Genomic DNA, 15,071 nt, shown 5'->3' with positions numbered 1-15,071 from the left:
AGTAATAACTCTCATATGAAACCAAGTATGTAAAATCAATATGGCATAGAAAAGGATATTTAGCGAACACAATGCCTTCTCATTATATTTAAACAGTAAAATCAATATAGGCAAATATAGCTCAGTAACTCATCGAAATGTGGCCTGTGTGGTCCTACTCAGTTGACCTGACTAATGAGTCGACGACAAAACTATTTTCTCACCGACCAAAGATATTCATATATTAACAATCCGTAGTCGTCTGCTTTGAGAAGGCGGAATCAAAACGAGTAAAACATATCGGCAATAAATAAATAAGTGAGCACCAAGCACTGCTTGAAGGATTCCTTACAATCACACAGATCAATGCTCATTGAAATTTCATGAAGGCAGACCCAGATCGCTTCATATTTCACAATAATAACCAGCATGGCCACAGGGGTACAGAGGGAAAAAAGGGAAAAGAGGGGGGTGGGATACAGAGAGATAGATAGATAGAGAGAGAGAGAGAGAGAGAGAGAGAGAGAGACCCCTCCCTACCCACGTTCACCCAGTCCTCTATAAAGCGAACATTTCCAAAGCTGCAAAGATCAGACCGAATTAAAGCAAAAAAAAAACAAAAACAAAAAAAAAAACACCTCCCCACACCCCCCCGAAGAACACCATGCAGTGTACCACTTCAAACTCCAAATCCATCATGTGCACCCCAACCATTTAATGAAGCAGAAAAGGTCCCAGCTGAAAAGGACAGGATAAAACCCCACCTCCCTCCCTTTTTTTTCCCTCCTCTCTCTTTGGTGAGGCTGTTGGTAAGGAGGGTCAGGTGACCGGCAGTTTTAGAGTAGGATTGACAGAAGTGAAAGGCATGCTGGGTAATTGGTCTTTAGCGGAACCTTTTAACGGGCTCTTGCAGGCCTTGTACAGAGCTGTTAATGTCAGGGTGGTAATGTTCAGAACATGTTAGGGAATGGCATATTCCCTCTCATACTTCCTCTCTCTCTCTCTCTCTCTCTCTCTCTCCTTGCTTTTCTCTTTTTCCCTAGAGTGTTCTCTCACTCAGGTGTGATCTCATAGAGTGTGGATGGGAATCAATACGTTCACTGGCAGAATGTTCGATGCCTGCCTGAATTATTGCTTCATTTTTCTCCCTATATAGATGAGTCCTGTTTTTTTTTTTTTTTTTTTTTTTCGCCGAGCCAACCCCACACAAGGATCAATACCTTACAATCTCATTTTTATCCATTTTTCCATAAACCCAGTGATTGCGTTTATTTGGAAAATCCGACAAGCTAAATAAGGCATCGCTTTAAGACGGGGGGGGGGGGGGTGGGTGGGTGCAGGGTCATAAAATGGATGACTTGTTTTTCTTGATCCTGAGCAATGTCTGTTTAGAGGGAAAAGACATCTACGATATGACCCTCTTAAGACCTGATGCAGGTGAGCAAACCAATTTCAAAATGATATCTTTCCACTCTCAATTTATGAGACTGTCCAGTAGAAATTTCTAAGGCGTGATTATCATTCATCTCGGGGGATCTGATTTCATTTGTCAGTGGAATTAATAGGGTTAAATCAAGGTGTTATTTCACAATAAATGGCCAAAGAATGATTAAAAAAAATCATAAACTCTTGAACAAGTTGTCAAATGACAGCAAATAGATATTTTGTCTGTGATAACGGCCTAGATTAAAAGTATGATCATTTTCTAAATTTAAAACCGAGTGTTTGCAGATCATACACACATACTCACACATATTCACACTCGTATATCTACATTTTTTTTGTTATAGTTAAGACTACAGTTTAAACCATGAAGCCAAAAATTATAGTGGAAAAACGATGACATTTATTTCAAGGGTTACAGTGTCTTCACGTTGAACGCTTGTGGTTCATTGCCACGTTGTCATACGCCGTGGTTCTTAAAATGAGAAGAAAGCGTTTAACAATATCAAACTCTCATAAAGTTCTTTAACTTTTGGCACGTCCTGTTTTTCTCTTGACTCAGAGTCTGGGTGTACTTTCCCCTACACTGAATGATATTTTCCACAGACCTAATCATTACCCGGGCAAAAAAAGAGAAATTCCCCTAATGTGATTCTTTTAATATCGGACGTGATGGGCGCTGCTAAGGCGATGGGCCTGCATGCTGAACAGGAAAGGAATTGCCTCTTGAACATCCAGAGCAATTCATCAACACTTCCAATCTATGGGCCACACAGGCCTCTCTCACTGGCAGATAGCATTATGACTCTGCCTCACACACAAAGAAACAGATGGAAAGCCTTTTTGACAAATGATCCAAACATGGCAATCTGGTAAGAGGTAATACACAACCAAACATGGAAATTCATTCGCTGAAGCATGTGAGAAAGGATGTGGAGAGTGAAATGCATAGATAGGGAGCCTGAAAGAGAGAGAATGAGAGAAAGAAAGAGAGAGAGAATGAGAGAAAGAGAGAGAGAGAGAAAGAGAGAGAGAGAGAGAGAGAAAATAGGGTAGGAGGGAGAGACATCAATTCAATGCTCTTAACTGCAGAATGCCATGCAGGGTAGGGGACGTCCCAGTCTGAGAGAGTTTAATTGTTTCTGATGATAAGTCTAATTGCACAGAGCGTTTTGGGTATTTAATTGCGCCGAACTGAAGGCATATCCATCTCGCTGAGATCATCCTGTCTAGAACATTCCAAATCACATCAACAGCCTCTCTCTTTGGATAGCGTGAGGCCTGACTGGCATCCATGCCTTCAGCAAATAAACAACCAGACTGGGAACCATGAGCTCGAATGCACCGAAGCTACACTCTCAGATACCTCTCGGCTCAGGGGGGCGTTTATTTTATTTTGGCACACCTCTCCGCATAGTACGCCAAGAATTTAAGATGCTTAAAATGAAATCATCTATAAAGTGGCTCGGACATTCGGGCGGTTCATGAAGTGACTAAGGTTTGCGGTTCATCATTGTGCTTTAGTCTATTTTGAAAACAAAACAAAACAAAACAAACAAAAAAAAAAAGAAACAGCTTGAAGAATGCCAGTGTCAACTCAAGACAAAGCGCCTCAGACGTTTAGTTTTAGACTTTCCCTTAAATAATTCACACGGAATCTCTTTTGCTTTTCTGTCTCCCCCATTCACTTTGTCTCTTACCTAAATCACTGACTGTTTGGACACTGGGGGCTACTTCGTCCCTTTAATTCCGGACTAGGTGGCGGCAGTCAGGCCTGTCTCTGCTTCTCCAGGTACAGTCGTGCCTTTCTGCATGGTTGTGCGTTTTTTTTTTTTTTTTTTTTTTTCAAACACAGCAGCATCGCTGCGCCATTGATTTAATTAGGTCTCCATTTCCTCTGCCTGACAGAAGTTGATTAGAGACGCCAGATGCCCCATGTGTAATACTCCTGCCAGCTGCCACCCAACTCTGCCAATCCTCTATGATTAGTACCCACTAGCAACTGGGCAAGGCACAGGTGCCAACTGGATTCGGGAGAGGAGAGGAGAGGAGAGGAGAGCAGCACAGCCGATGTCCCCTACCCCTTTGCTCCAGACGAGAGAGAGGCAGAATGGGACATTGAAGGTTTTGGTAAAGGAGACATTGATGGGGACACACACAGAGTAGGGAAACCTCAGGCAAAACTGGTTCCTTGCTGAACAGATGTGCTTAAATATAGAAAAAAAAACCCAGTAACCTCCTGCAATGCTTGTGTGAGAGATGATTTGCGACAGTAAACGAGAAGATTGAAAAATAAGGAATATAAATTTGGAAATGTGCATCGCGTGCATGTTGTCTGAATCATTGGTTTAAAGAGGCACATTGTGTAGGTCAAACTTAAAAAAAAATGATGACATTCCCCATTTACATCAGAGAAGTGTGTGTGTGTGTCTGTGTGTGTGTGTATAGAAGTGTCCATAACTTTGTACAAAACACCCAATCTATGGATTATAAATAGAAGTCGAGACAACATCTGACACAGCACTGTAAATGTACTAGCTGTAATCTAATAGACATCTTTCTGATGATCCATCCCATCATGCAAAGCGCGAGGCCCACATACGCTACGGTTCATCGCTACACGACCATAATTCCAGTTCAACTTCAACATCTGAAGAGCATGCAGTCATTCTGCAGATATTACATATTCCTCCCCCTCCCTCCTTCCTGCAGAAAGATAAGTTGTACACTTCCCTTATCTGTGCATTGGACAGGATGCTCCTGCAGTCCGGGGCAAAGGGGGTTCTTATTAAACTCCGCTCAGAGGAAATAGGTGGGATTCCAGTGCAAGAGGAGGCCCTGAGCTACAGGAAACACAAGCCTAGCTCACTGTTGGCGAATGTTACTCAATCTAAACCAACGTGAAATCAAGAGAAGCCAAACAGGAAAGAACAGGCAGGTTGATACCGTGGTTCTGCGGACCGGTTAAAGGCTGACCAGGGGTCAGCGTGATGGTGGAATTCTTACCTGTGTAAATAAACCTGCCAGGTGTGCCTTTGCAGAACTGCTTTGACTTGTAGGATAAAGTGACCTCAACGACCCCTGGGATGTGTCGCGGAGGAGTCTGAACTCGGATGGCGTGGGGCGTTATGAGCTGAAAGAGGAGAGAGAGAAAGGAAAGATGAAAACAAAAACATCGAGGAAAAAAAAAAAGAGATGCACTGCCTAATGCAAATGCCTTCCAACCCCCCCCCCCCCCCCCCCCCCCCCAAAAAAAAAAACAAACCAGCATGACTTTGTTAAAGTACATCCAAGCTGGCTAATGCAGTTCATAATCACCAAACAAATTTCTGATCTTTTTTTTTCTTTTTTTATACTGTGAGATATCATCTGGACAGTGTTTTCGAGCCCCCGAGGGCTTAACTGAACCCTTCCACGTTTAAGAAACGTCAACCAGCTACAGGCGGTAGACTCTGCACTTCTCCATAAGCTGGCACTACAGGCTCTGCTCTCACTCCACTCTCTCTATTTAAGTGTCAATCAAACACCACAGGTGGTTGGCCCAGAGCGGAGAGGAGATCATCTCCAACTGTGCTCCTAAAATAAACCGTCACGCTTGCATCGGGGATGGAGGGAGCAGTGGGAGGGGAGCGACAATAACAACGGCACTTCACCCCAAAAATAGAAATCTTACAATCATTTTGAGACCCTTTTCAAACTAGACAGTGGACTGTTTTCTTATGTTTTGGCAACTGGGCAAAACAGGGGAGGTAAATAGTTAAGAAAGGGTTTAAAAGTTGAAGAAAAAAAATAAATAGAAAAGACCAGTAGAAAACACCAAAGTTTAGTGTGATTTTACTTATTAAAGTTGAGCATTCAGGCAGTCATGTAATGTGAATGTTGGCTGGTAAAAAAAACCCAGTCTGCTGCGGATTGGATCTGTTCATTAATCAGGCCAATGCAGAGGCAGAGCTGAGGAAATGAACTCTGACCTTTTATCAAGCCACTGTGTGCAGCTACTGATATGGCCAGAGGAGAGAGAGAGAGAGAGGAAGCCAAAACCATCTCACGGATATACTCTCTCCCTCTCTCTGTCTCTCTGTCTCTCTCTCTCTCTCTCTCTCTCTGTCTCTCGCTCTCTCTCTCTCTCTCTCTCTCTCTCTCTCTTTGTTAGGGGATTTGTCAAATATGGGACTGTGTGTGTTGTAGAGTGGCTGAGTTGATGAGGTGGAGGTGAGAGGTCAAAGGGTCATCGCTGGGGTCTAAGGTAATCCCCTAAATTGCATCAAGATGTGGATTAGACTCTGGGCTTGATATGAGTGTTAGGTTTATGTCATCAGCAGGTCCTTCTGGAACTGGAGTGAGAAGATGTGGAGGACTGACTTCTTTAACTCAATAAATAAATAAATAAGGAATTCTCATTTCTGTCCATATGAGACACCATGCTGATTGACACTTCTGAGGACATTAAAATAATTATCACATAAAACTGGCATAGTGGCTACGCTTATTAATTTATTCCTAACTGAAGTAACTGAAATTGCAAAGACATTATCGTAGCTTTAATTGTAAAAACTGCGCAAAACTACTGCCATTTCCTGTCTCGCGACAGACAACGCGGCTACCTTTTACCTTCAGCTATATTAGCGCGCGCCGTTGGTATTAAATAGGAGCACTTTGTTCGCTGATTAGTCTATGATTTGACTGCATGATGAACTGAGAAGACAGAGTTGAAGGCTCTTTGAAGGCGGCTGTAGTTCTACAAAGCCCAGACGCCTGCTCATTTTCCCCCTGCAAAGCTCCAGCGTGTTCAAAGCTAACTGTAGCAGCGCTACTTTACATGCCTTTAAACTGTCCCTTTCATAGCACACTTAGCTAAGCTTTCATATGCCAGCCACTGCTTCTCTCACCTCTCAGATAAATATGGTATTGGCAACGTGAGGCTTTTTATAGAATTACCTCTTTCATGCACGAGCTCCTGAATGAAGACGCACTGAGGCTCAGTTCTTTAGAGAGAGAGAGAGAGAGAAAACGAGAGCTGTTTCTAAGCTTACAGCTCCTTCTGAGGAGAAGGAGGTCATGCCTGAGAAAGTTCTAGAAGCTTCCAGTTTTGGAGACTGTGATTCCAAAAATGTCATTATCCTAAACTACTAGCTACTTCTTTTCTATTTTCCTATTCTTCCTTTCATTAGCGTAGAGCAGCTAAGTCTGTCACAGCGCTTTTTTCTTTTTCTTTTTTAAACCAGACAAAGATAATATTTTTGGACATTACATGGACTGTTTTCTAACACTACAGACCAGTTCCCTAACATTAGATTATAAGTTTTGGCAGGTGTGATGTCCTAAATTTGAATCGAAAGTGACTTCACAATTTGAACGCTAGCTTTATTGGAAGAGAAGAGGAGATTCGTAGATTCGTAGTGCTGTAGATTTTGTAGTTTGTAGAAGAGAAAAAAAAGGGGCTTTTTTCAATGAGAGGTAAAGAGATTAGTGACAGGGCTATTCTGGGCAGATGCTGTGTTCAGGACTTAGAGTGAAAACTATGTGCAAAGACGGGACATTTACCTCACTCCACACCAGCATCGTGCCAAAGATAACCTGTAAGCCGTCGAAAAAGTTATCCCCGATTATGATGACTGTGGCCCCTCCAGTTGTCCAGCCCTCACTGGGACTGATGGCTTTAATGCAGGGAGTGGCTGTACCCAGACAAAAGACAGAGAGAGAGAGAGAGAGAGAGAGAAAGAGGGAGAGAGAAAAGGCTCCGATTATTATGAATTATACAAAAGACTATGCATGTCATGGTTAACATTTAGAAAGGTGATAAAAATTTAAAACACAACTGTTTGTCACATTGAAAAACAATAACTCTGTGAATTAAGGCACTGTATATATAAACACAGCTCCCCCCCCCCCTCACACACACACACGCGCGCGTGCACACACACCCATACATGTCATGTCTTCATTAAATGATCAAATTCAGGCTACACTACAGGAATGGACACATCCTTTTTTTGATTAAAGCAACACCGTTTATGATCCATAGTCCTAATATTTACGTTTGGCTTCACCATAATGACAAGTGACTGTCTCATTAAAGCTGTCACATATAATTATAATGTGGCCAGTCCTCTGTGCCATTCCCATATGGCCCCTGACAACAGCACACGGATGAGAAATGAACTACACTCACACATCATTTATCTCAATCTAGCCTGCACTCCGCCACAGTGGCCTGATACTCATCCTCTCTCATAATCCACTTCTTCACATCGTGATTATGGCTCTGCCTGCTGCTTTTGTCACCTTCGCTTACAATGGCCCAGCAAGGGCAGCGACAAAATGTTACAACTGTTCAACACAGGAGAAGAGGGGGAGAAGAGAGAGTGGAGGCCAAAGCAGGAGAAAACAGGAGAAGAGAAGAGAAGAGAAGAGAAGAGAAGAGAAGAGAAGAGAAGAGAAGAGAAGAGAGAGGAGACAGAGGAGAGAAAGGAGAGGAGAGGACAGGAGAGGACAGGAGAGGAGGAGTAGGGGAAGCGTGTGTGGGTGTGGGTGTGGGTGCGTGTGTGTGTGTGGGGGGGGTGTGGTGGTGGAGGGACATGTCTGTCAGTGATAGCCCCCCTGATGTTCTCCTTATGAAAGTCAGTATTCCCCTTGGCTTTTGTTTTGGGAATGTGGATAATTAATGGAATGTAAGGGTCAAAAACGGAAAAGATGAGTCTGCTCCCCTCCGTGTTCTGACACTGATCACTTCAACAATAAAGACCCCCCCTTCACGCCCCTGTCTGCCCGCCTGCCCACCCCCAGGGGCAGCGGCGGGGCGGGCTACGAATGCTAATACGGGTGATTATACACACACCTTTATTAAATATTACTCTGACCCCGTGTGTAGGAGGCCAGGTGCGGCCCGCTTGTTTTACGACACGCGTGTAAATGTCATGTGTGCGTGGGTTCTGCCACTTGCAGAGAAATCCCGAGTCCTACCAGGAGCCGATCAAAAGGCCAGGCGCAGTGGGACGTGCTGAGAAAACACCAGCCAGCCATAAAAATTCAACACCTTAATGACTTTAAATTTCATTTCAGCGTGTTGAACTTTGGCTTTGGATTCCGAACGGCTGATCTCGTCAGCCGAGAGGCTTTATCTGACTAATTACTGCTATTCCGACTTGTGCCGAGATTCGAGTGAGAGAGAAAAAAAAAAACATGAATGGGGGAGGAGAGGAGGGGGGTGGAGGTGAAAAAAAAAAAACAGAAAAAAAAAGAAGAAGAAGAGGAGGGAAATCTTCCTAGGCGGTCACATAGCTGGAGAGTAAAAGCAGGTTGGAGAGGTGGTCTTACATTGCATAGCCTTCAGAGCATCTTCAATACCACACCATTCATTGTTTCATTACATTCAAAATAAGGACTATTCAAGTCCCGCCGTCAAATCCACAAGTCTGTTGGTTCCTCTAAAATTCCACAAATCTCACTGAGAAGCACACATTGCTTTTTTTTTTTTTTTTTTTTTTTTTGCTGTAGAATACATCAGTTCTTAATGAGAGCGGAGGACATTCAAAAAGGTTTGGGATTTAATGGATCTGGAATCAGAGGGCCTACTTTAAACTGTGTGTTCCACGAGCCAGCTCCTCCATCCGGAGGCTGCAGAATACGAGAGCTTGTGCGATAGCTCGTCTAAGTGAAGAAGACACACGGGCGTGTAGGACAGGGCAGGAACAGGTCTTTGGCAGATGGCCTGTGGGTAGGAGGTGCTCTTGCTGATAGGAGTTGAACCCAGATGTGCGAGCACTGCAGTGTACGGTGAGAGAGCCGATTCCTCCTCCACTGGCCTCCTATCACTGAACAGTAATTCCCCCGAGAAGAGTTTGGAAAGAAAACAGGAAGTGGGGCTGATACTACCAAGTATAGAGCCTTATGGTGTGGAAGGAGGATAGAACAACATTCTCTTTGTGTTCTTTTTCAGTGAGAATTCTAAAAGAGAATGTTTAGCACATGAGCTGAATACTAAGTTTCGGAGCAAATAACTCAAGGTGTTTTGCCTCACAATATGGTATTGTTTTGACATATTCCATTTGTATACTTCCTTTCCATTCACAGCACCAATATTCAAAACAAAAGTTTCTTTGTCACAATACATCATGAAAAGCACTAAACACTTAAAATTGAATCGAATTCAAACGATTCTGAAGATGACTTTGGCAGGAAAGTAAGTTAGCACAGCTGTAAACCAACAACACTACTTCTAGAACACTCTCTTTCGTTTCTTCACACTTCATTTGAACTTCAGCCATGTGGTGTTTTTTTTGTTTTTTTTCCATGATCAAATAAAAAAAAAAAAGCAAATCTCTTTCAGAATAAGGTACACAACTTCATATCTCTGTTTGTAGAGTAATGTATTGTAAAATGCTGAAAAAAAAAAAAGTTTGAATGTGTTACTCATTTATATGTGCCTATTTTGAGGTGTGGCATTACATGCTTTAGATTAAGAGATTAAGATTAAGAAAAAAGATGAATTTTTTTTTTTTAAATAACGCAAACAAATACATGTTTAATCTCCTTTATTTCACAGACATTCTGCATGTTAGACATGCTGTAATTTTCAAAAGTCGTGTAATCCACTTTGGTGGCTGGTGACTTTTTCTCGGGCCTTGCCGTCGCTCCGCCGGCTGATTTCCCTGCTCTCGGTGATTGCGCGGCGGCCGCGGCCGTAATGCAATTTGGCTGAGTGATAAAGCAGGAGAGATGAAGAGAAGCGGAGGAGCAATCTGTGATGGTAATCTTGGCCTAAGACGACTCTTTTTTGCGGGGCGCTGAAATTGTGCATGGATTAACCAGATGGTGGAACGTGAATCCATCTGATAGGATTAAACTTTGGTGCCTTCCTCCGTTGCCATCTGTTCTCCTGTACTGCTTGTATACACACACACACACACACAAACAGACACACACGCACGCACGCACACACACACACACGCACACAAACACACACACAAACAGACAAGCATGCACGCACCCAACATTCATAAATGGAGGCGTTTTTCTCCTCTCTCCGTTTTTCTATTCGTACCCTGAGGCCGACCAAACTTACATTACCCAAACCCTGCAGACAAGTCTTTCCACCACACTGCATTTCCATCCAAGCAGTAACTCAGTCTGCTCTGCCTCCACACCGTTTCAGACCCACCACTCCAATGAGTCAAAAAAAAAAAATCTCTCACTCCGCACACACACACATGCACACACACACACACACACACACACACACACACACACGCACACACACACGCACACACACACACACACACACACAAACACACAAACACACACGTGCATTCTGACTGAGCTCAGCCTTGTTAGACAGCTCACACAAGCTCTTCTGACTCTGACATAAAACTTTATGGTAGTAGCTGAAGAGATGACTTTTCTCACAGGAGTTTAATACTTGTATATTAGTCCCTGATCAGCAGGAGGGCTTCTGACCTCTGCATGTGCCAAAGTTTTGCTGTGTACTCCTAAGTGTTGCCAGTTTGGCATTGTAGATAAACTTCATATGACCATAGACCAACCTAAATTGAAATAAAAATCTCAGGTGATTAGAAAGAAAATTTTAGTGTCACATTCACCATGAGATTCTGTCCTTGCAATATAAGTATATATAGTTATTGCCGCCCACAGTTATGTTATATGTAGCCTATATATGATATATTACATATCCTTACACTCCACTCTTTTCCATGCGCGCATATAAAATCGCAATGATTTTTAAAATATGTTTCGGCTTTAGGGGTTCTGTTTATCCAATCTTCTAGGAAAGAAAAAAAAAAAAAAACTATGTGGAGGGGGAGAGAAACACTACCCCGAGAGAATACTTCAAATGATTTAGCAGAGAAACTCAATCTTCATAGAATCTGCTGCACAATTTAAATCCATTCTTAGTTTCTTATCGTTATCACATCAGAGGTTAACGGTCCAAACGACAACAGCAACAAGGACAACAACAAAAAAAATATGCTCTTCTTTTCTAGAGGCTTCCAAACCCAAATGAGAAAATGATTGGATTTGATTTGCGTCCGAAGATCAAATCAAGGGCCAAATTATATCCACATGTTATTGGAGGGCATTAGCGTAGCCACACGCTAACCTGCGCCCGGCTCTGTGATGATGTGAAATGGAGGATGGCAGATAAGGATGTGTCTCTGAGGAAATTAATGTGTGGTTCTTAAGCGGCTCTGGCCCTTATAAGACACATGTACAAATCTAAAGAGAACAGGCCACTTGGGGAATAGTTTTCATTGGTCTTTTTTCAGCCTCGTACAGGATTCTCTGTTGGAATATCAGAGGAAGAAGAAGAAAAAAAAAAACAACCCTCTGAGCATTTGTGTTTCTGTAATTAAGAGGTCCTTTGTTATCCCTTTATGCGTTTTTGGTGTGGCTGTATCCCTCTTTCACACAGATTTGCTGTGCGTGAGGTCACTCTCGAGCTGCCTCACACGTTTTTAGCAGGTGTCTGAAATGTTCCTCGTCCCCTTAATGGCAGGTAAGTACCACAGCAACAGAATGAGGGCCAATGTTTTTTCAACTCAGAGATTTGTCAGCTCCTCTTCAATAGTTGGTCTGACTCACTTCTCTCTTCTCTTCTCTTCTCTTCTCTTCTCTTCTCTTCTCTTCTCTTCTCTTCTCTTCTCTTCTCTTCTCCTCTCCTCTCCTCTCCTCTCCTCTTCTTTTCTTTTCTCTTCTCTTCTCTCCTCTCCTCCTTAGCACCACTCTCCTCTCTCCGCCTGACTGCATGGTGAATCATTAGATAATAAAGTGTGGGAACATGCAAAGTGACAGGGTCTCGGCATCAGCACTCCCACACGTGGAGGAAGGCTGCCTACACCGGGGAGGGGGGGGGGGGGGGGTGGAGGCCGACACGCTGAAGTGCTGTTTGACTCGTGTGTTTGACTAAAACCAGCCAGCCGTTTAACAAGGTATTATCATGAGGCCGGACCAGAGGGTGGGGTTTTGTGGGAGTCAGTGTCTCTGAGCCTCTGTAAGCAGTACTATCAGTTACCTCAGAGAAGCAAAGGAGCTAATACACCAGACAGAAAATAATCAACCCCCTTCTGAAAAAAAGGCACATTTGTGACATAATAACACAACAAGACCTGTAATGAAACTGATCTGAGCATACATCAGCTTCTTATTTTACCTCCAACTCTGAACCATGCAGTTCACATCATTCCATTTTGTTGGTCACGTCAAACTAATTAAACAAATATAGACAGCGAAATAAAACACATTCTGCATGGGGAAAACGCATGCTATAGAGGTGCAAACTGAAGTGAAGTAAACAAACAAACAAACAAACACAAACACAAACAAACAAACAAACAAGAAACGCCTGTGCTACCCACATATCTGAGCAGTTTCTCTAATCCTAAACCAGACAAACCGTTTCTCTGGAAAAGGATGAAGGACCACACTTCTCTCTGTTAATACAACACGAGGCTATAGCACCACACAATTCCAGCTCCTCTTACTGTGACTACGTGGCCTAGTTTGGCTAAGCTCTGTAGACTGTATGTTGCTGGAGACCTTGGCAGTATTAATTAGCTTTTGTGCAAATAAATGAGATTGTTGGTAAAGAGAGAAAAGAACAGCGAAAGGGAACATTTTCTAATGAGTCGGATGGATGCCGGGGATACGGTGTATCACACATATGCAACGTAAACCTGACTCTCTCTCTCTCTTTCCCTCTCTCCCTTCCTCTCAGGGAAGAGGCATGACTCCTAGGTCTAGTTGTACCAGCCAGAAGGAGAAAAAAGATAAGTCTTAGTACAACAAGAAGACATGGACATGCCACAGCTGTCAAGGAGATACAGCTGTCCATCCAGCTGTTTCCATAGTAACACTACCTAACGGATAGCGAGATGCCAAATAATGGCTATACTACACTCACTTTAAATTAGACACCCTTAACAATCATGTGTTTAAGTAATTTCTACCTATGGAAGTACAATGCTACTTTGATGCAGATGTTCTTTTTTTTTTTACACGGTACTCCTGTATCGTATGTAATAGAAGGTTGGTATTCATGTGGTAAGTTTGTCAGTTTGCAACAAGCCTGCTAGCACCACAGAGAACTTTAAGATCAATGTTTATGTAGTAATACGTAATATAAAGTAAGACCCCTCCAACTAAAAGCCTTATACACACCCCCACGCGCACTCATACACACACTCACACACGCACACACTCAAAAGGAGGTATAAACTAAAGGAAACTGAGAACAACGTTGCTTACCATGCTCCAGGTAGGACGGAGTGCCCTCTGAGGGGTCGAGTCGGCGAGCTCTCCTGCCGTGTTTGGAGTTGTTGTGCACAAACATATTATCAGAAACAGCCAAGACATGACCATCCACACTGACTGTCGTAGAGACCACCACCTGAAACACACACACACACACAGATGTTGTAGAAGCTCTGTACAGGATGCCACATGACAACCAGGTTAGAGGTATACAAGCACGCACACAAATACACACACACACGCACACACACATAAACACACACACAGCATTTTAGGACTTAATATAGATAATACAACAAAATATATGAAGCTATTCAGAATGTACTGGTGAATCATTACAAAATTGATAAACATTCCTGTTTCATAAGCATAGAATAAATCATATCAGCCCTTTGGAGACAGATTTATGTGCTGAGGGAAACACTGTAATTACAAACTCTTTTTGTTCACTGTGATTTTTGATGAGTGTCAGAATTGATAATGTGAAAATGTGTCATGTCTTTAAAAATGTTAAAAACAAAAAAAAAAAGTAAAGAAATAAAGTTTTTCTAGAAGATTCAAAGCAGCCTTGAAGGACAGATTTGTAGCCAAACACACACCTCAACATGGTTGAAGGCTGACTGGAACGGTGTGAAATTTATATTTTAATGTGAGTGGTTTTCATTTCTTACTGAAATACTGTTACAATAAAGACTTTTTAATGTGTAACTTCATCCCTTACGGGTGCTTCAAATATTTTAGAAAAAAGCTTCAAACTCAATTTTAAAGACACATTTCTGAAACAAAGAGGAGGCTGTTTTCCCCTTATAAAATAAATAATGATTTTTACACACACACACACACACACACACACACACACACACACATACACACCACCACCACCACCACCACCACCACCACTGTATGACACCTCAGAACTGCAGTGTCCTGGTTAGAGTGCGTGTGTGTTTGTGTGTGTGTGTGTGTGTGTCAGTTCTTCTCCACTAACCCTTGTGATTGACTAAAGGACTAACGTGCAAATTCATTTAATTAAAAATCTCTGGAACAATGGCAGCCACAAACAGTCTTATGCTGCTAATGCCACAAACACACACACACACACACACACACACACAGAGAGCTCTCAGGAGTGAAGGTATCCAGAGGCAACTGATGAGTCTCTTATTTAAATGGCTGTGGAGCTCTGACTGAGAGGTTTCTCAATCTCCAGAGAGAGAGAGAGAGAGAAAGAGACAGGCTTACAGAGACTTGGCAAACAGCACATACTTTAGCCCTGCACTGAGCATGCCTCTCACAGACTTCCAGCTCTCTCCCTCTCTCTCTCTATCCCCTCCTTCTCTCTCTCTCTCTATCTCCCTCTCTTTCTCTCTCTCTCTCTACTG

The 15,071-nt window shown here is 42.8% G+C and overlaps 1 protein-coding gene across 11 annotated transcripts in view; it reads right to left on the bottom strand.

Moving 5' to 3' along the window:
- Positions 1–15,071, bottom strand: part of ebf1a (EBF transcription factor 1a) — a 113,953-nt gene that overhangs the window by 22,265 nt on the left and 76,617 nt on the right. For 5 of the 11 annotated variants that reach the window (XM_030794458.1, XM_030794464.1, XM_030794454.1 and 2 more), the window contains exons 8-10: positions 13,684–13,825; positions 6,967–7,097; positions 4,429–4,555 (exon numbers count right to left, since the gene is read on the bottom strand). In XM_030794458.1, coding sequence (XP_030650318.1) covers positions 4,429–4,555; positions 6,967–7,097; positions 13,684–13,825 — 400 coding nt within the window. Of the gene's footprint in view, positions 1–4,428; positions 4,556–6,966; positions 7,101–13,683; positions 13,826–15,071 lie in introns of all 11 variants that reach the window. The other 6 variants (XM_030794460.1, XM_030794463.1, XM_030794461.1 and 3 more) reach the window with 2 other exon arrangements.

The sequence above is a fragment of the Chanos chanos genome, chromosome 2 (genome assembly GCF_902362185.1).
Source record: "Chanos chanos chromosome 2, fChaCha1.1, whole genome shotgun sequence".
In the NCBI taxonomy this organism is placed as follows: Eukaryota; Metazoa; Chordata; class Actinopteri; order Gonorynchiformes; family Chanidae; genus Chanos; species Chanos chanos.
This window is presented reverse-complemented; position numbering and strand designations above follow the sequence as displayed.